Raw genomic sequence first — 3,622 nt, 5'->3', positions numbered from 1 at the left:
GGAATGACAAATCAATTCTAACTGCTAATAGGTCGGACGTTTGGCAACATACTCAGCAATCTCTCTTATCATGCTGGGCCATCAATACATTTTCCGCAAGTCACTACAGATCTCCGCACCACCAAATTAATTATAAATATATAAACAATATTTTAATTTAATTTTTAAAGATTATGAAATTAACTTAATTTGATTCCTTTCAATAAATTTATAGTTGATGTCATAGTAGACGTGGAGGAATGAAGAGATAAAAGGTTGATTACGTCTCCACTTGGGAATATGGGCCCAACTCTGGATGATTAACATGTTCTTTTCTTTTTAGCCAACCTCATAGGACCTCATTTCCTATTGACATTCTTATAAAAATCCTCTGATCGTCATCTTGTAATTTTCTACTAAATATTTTTTACTAATTTAAAATTCGTAATAATAATACAATTATTTGTTTATAAACAAAAAACTAATTGTGATTGAATTTTCAATCATTTGAAAATGCAACTAAAAATGATACGATTAAATTAATACTAAGGATTAATATCTTACTAAAAATCTTCAAAAAACTCAAAAAGAATACCTTAGAAACCTTATCTTTCAAGGAAATTAAATAACTAAATATTAGAAAAGTGAAATTTGTTAAATTAAAAATTAAAATAAATAAAAAACTAAACTTCCACACTACCAAAAAGCGTTAACAAATTAAATAAAAATAATAACTTGGATTCGTTAAATTTTAGTATAATTTATCATTGAAGATAAAAATTTGATTTAATATAATGAATTTTGAAATTTATTTTAAAAGAACACTAAGGTTGTAAGAAATAAGGCAGAAAATTGAAAAGAAGACACTTCATTCCATTTTTATGATTTTAAGAGAACAGTAACAACATCGATCAAAAAAGAGAGAACCCAAACCAAACAGTAATAGAGAAACTTAAAATTACTAACTACTAAACCCAAACCAAACCCATAACAATATAGGCCCAAGCCCACTTTGAAACCTAAACTTAAGACCTCCAGCTGCCTTCAGATGCACCGCCGCCTCTTGAGTAACGAGATCCGCCGTCACCATATCCTCCTTCACGGCGTCCACCTCCGTACCCACCACCACCATACCCTCCACCATTTCCGTATCCACCTTCACGGCGTCCGCCACCATATCCTCCTTGGCGGCCACCATATCCGCCGCCGCCTCCACCGCGGCTGTAACCACCGTTTCCTCCTCCAAATCCTCCGCCACCGCCTCCACTTCTGCGCGATTGGGCTTCGTTGACGGTGATGTTCCTTCCATCAAGATTTTGACCGTTCATTCCTTCGATCGCGTCCCTCATAGCTTTCTCGTCACGGAAAGTAACGAATCCAAAGCCTCGGGATCTTCCAGTCTCACGATCATTAATGATCTGAAAATGAAAACAACAAAACATTACTTAATTGAAAAAATTTCAAAATAAAAATTAAAAAAAAAAGATTTGTTAAAATCGATCGATCTTCGGCCCAAAGGGATGAAGAAAGAACGTACCGGTGAGAGTTTTAAAAGAGAATAGTAACAAGAGAGTAGTATCAAGTAACAAGTAACACAAAAGAACAGAACAAGGATCACAGATCATATGACAGGGGCGCCCAGATCGGGTCGGATCAAGTCAGATCTGGAGTCCGATCCCTGCAACAAACGGACCTTCGATTCGACGATTTCACCAAACGCACTGAAGGCTTCTTCGAGGGCCCGGTCGTCGGTGGCCCATGCGAGCCCTCCGACGAAGCACCGGAACTCGACATCAGCGGCGGCCATGAGGGGGAAATATCAAATAAACAAGGGACAAAAAGGAAAACTAAGAAAAAGCAGATATTTTGGAGAGAACTGTGAATGGTTAAAAAAGAGGAGGCCTAAACCATGATTTTATAGGGGGTGTGAGGTCTGAATTAGGGTTAATTAGTGCTGGATTAGCTAACCATGGTTAAATTCATGACAACCCTGAATAGTATGGGTAAACCGGAAATCGAGAAAAAATAAACCAGGGTTAGTTGTGTGGGTGACTAAGTCAGAAAAGGGGCCCCACAGTCACGTGATTTCTGAGCAGTTGAGACTCTCATAAAAAAAGGGCATTCAAAAAATATCTTCTTACCTACAAAAATATCTATCTCACACGTTCGTTGCTTTCTACTTGTCACCGAATGTTATGGCGTTTAGTTCGGTTCTTTTCTGAATGACCAAAACGACCTAGTATTACTTTGGTTTTGGATTTTCCTTTTTTTTTTGTTTGGGGGGGGATTTAAATATTTTCTTTTGAAAATAAAAATTAATGTTAATTTTTTATTGGAATCATATAGCAATTTAAATTATTAATATATTAATCATTTAATTTTTTTAAATTAAAATTTGATTATGCAACAAAATATATGTATACTCAATATATACGTGGAAAACAATATTACGTAATAAAGATATTTATAAGATATTGATATAAATAATAAATAGGGTTTTAGTTTATTAATAAAGTTGAAATGTCGAAAATTATAGAAGTTTAGTTTAAATATTGTTGTGTGTGTATCTTTCATTTTTATTTTTTTCATTTTTTATTTATTTATTGTTTTGAATATTTATTCTTTGTTCTCAAATTTTTATTTTTGTTTTTGTTGTTTTCCTAAATTTATTTGGTGTTTTCTTTTAGGTTATATCTAAATTTTTATTTTCAAATAGAACAACTTAAATGCAATCTTTCCTCTGCCATCATTTATCATTTGGCATCAATTTTTGGCATTTTTGAATTGTTTTCTTGTGTTATCTAAAGTGTTTTGCAAATTTTACTTAAAACAAGTTTTAAAAAAATTAAAATAAACAATAAAAAAATTTTGAGGTTGAATTTTATGACCAAAATTTTTAGATCTGATATTTATCATATAAAGAGGGTTCAATTTAATTTTTGTAATTTTAGCACATCGAGAAAATCATAAACGAAAAATTCAAGTTATTTTCCATTATTTCAAATTTTCTGTTGGATAACTTATTTTCTTTTATTCTAGTTTTAGGTATTCTTTTGTTTTTAGCTTTTCTTATTTTATTACGCATTCTAACACATTTTCTCTTATTGTGTTAATAAGTACAAAAAGAGTTGCATCTCCTTTCTATGCGCAACTTACTTCATTTGTAGTAAAATTTTTGTTTGCCTTCTTAAAGTTTTAGGTTAGCTTTGTTAGAGAGTGATCCCACTTTTTTTTAAAATTATTGAGTTTGATTACTTTTTAAAAGTTATAAGTAAAAAAATCTCAACTTTTTGTCTCTTAAAGTTGTTTATTTTTTTATTGCGAGTGCATAATAGTGAGGGTTAATTTTTTTTGACCAACTTTTCTTGTTTGAGTTTTTTTTTTTAGCCTCTAATAATGGTACACACACATAGTATGAAAGAGGAGAATAATAAATCTTGGAGAAAGCTTAGATGTCGTGTTTGTAAAAAACCCGCACGAACATGTTGTTTCCAATGCCCAAAAATATTCTATTGTTCATGGATTTGTCAAGAATGGCATTTGAACAAAGATCATAGCAGGATACACATACTTAACTGACTTTTTGAAGAGCATAAAAAAAATGCCAACAAGCAAACGAGAGTATGATGTATCTCTCACTTAT

General features: G+C 32.1%; 1 protein-coding gene across 1 annotated transcript; it reads right to left on the bottom strand.

Moving 5' to 3' along the window:
• Positions 1 to 831: 831 nt before the first annotated feature.
• Positions 832 to 1,896, bottom strand: LOC108464556 (glycine-rich RNA-binding protein GRP1A-like). The gene is made up of 2 exons (XM_017764912.2): positions 1,673 to 1,896; positions 832 to 1,397 (listed from the first exon to the last, which is right to left on the bottom strand). Exons 1-2 carry the CDS (start codon positions 1,784 to 1,786, stop codon positions 1,005 to 1,007), a joined length of 507 nt encoding a protein of 168 aa, XP_017620401.1. The 5' UTR covers positions 1,787 to 1,896; the 3' UTR covers positions 832 to 1,004.
• Between the last annotated feature and the right edge of the window lie 1,726 nt (positions 1,897 to 3,622).

The sequence above is a fragment of the Gossypium arboreum genome, chromosome 13 (assembly GCF_025698485.1).
Source record: "Gossypium arboreum isolate Shixiya-1 chromosome 13, ASM2569848v2, whole genome shotgun sequence".
Classification (NCBI taxonomy): domain Eukaryota; kingdom Viridiplantae; phylum Streptophyta; class Magnoliopsida; order Malvales; family Malvaceae; genus Gossypium; species Gossypium arboreum.
This window is presented reverse-complemented; position numbering and strand designations above follow the sequence as displayed.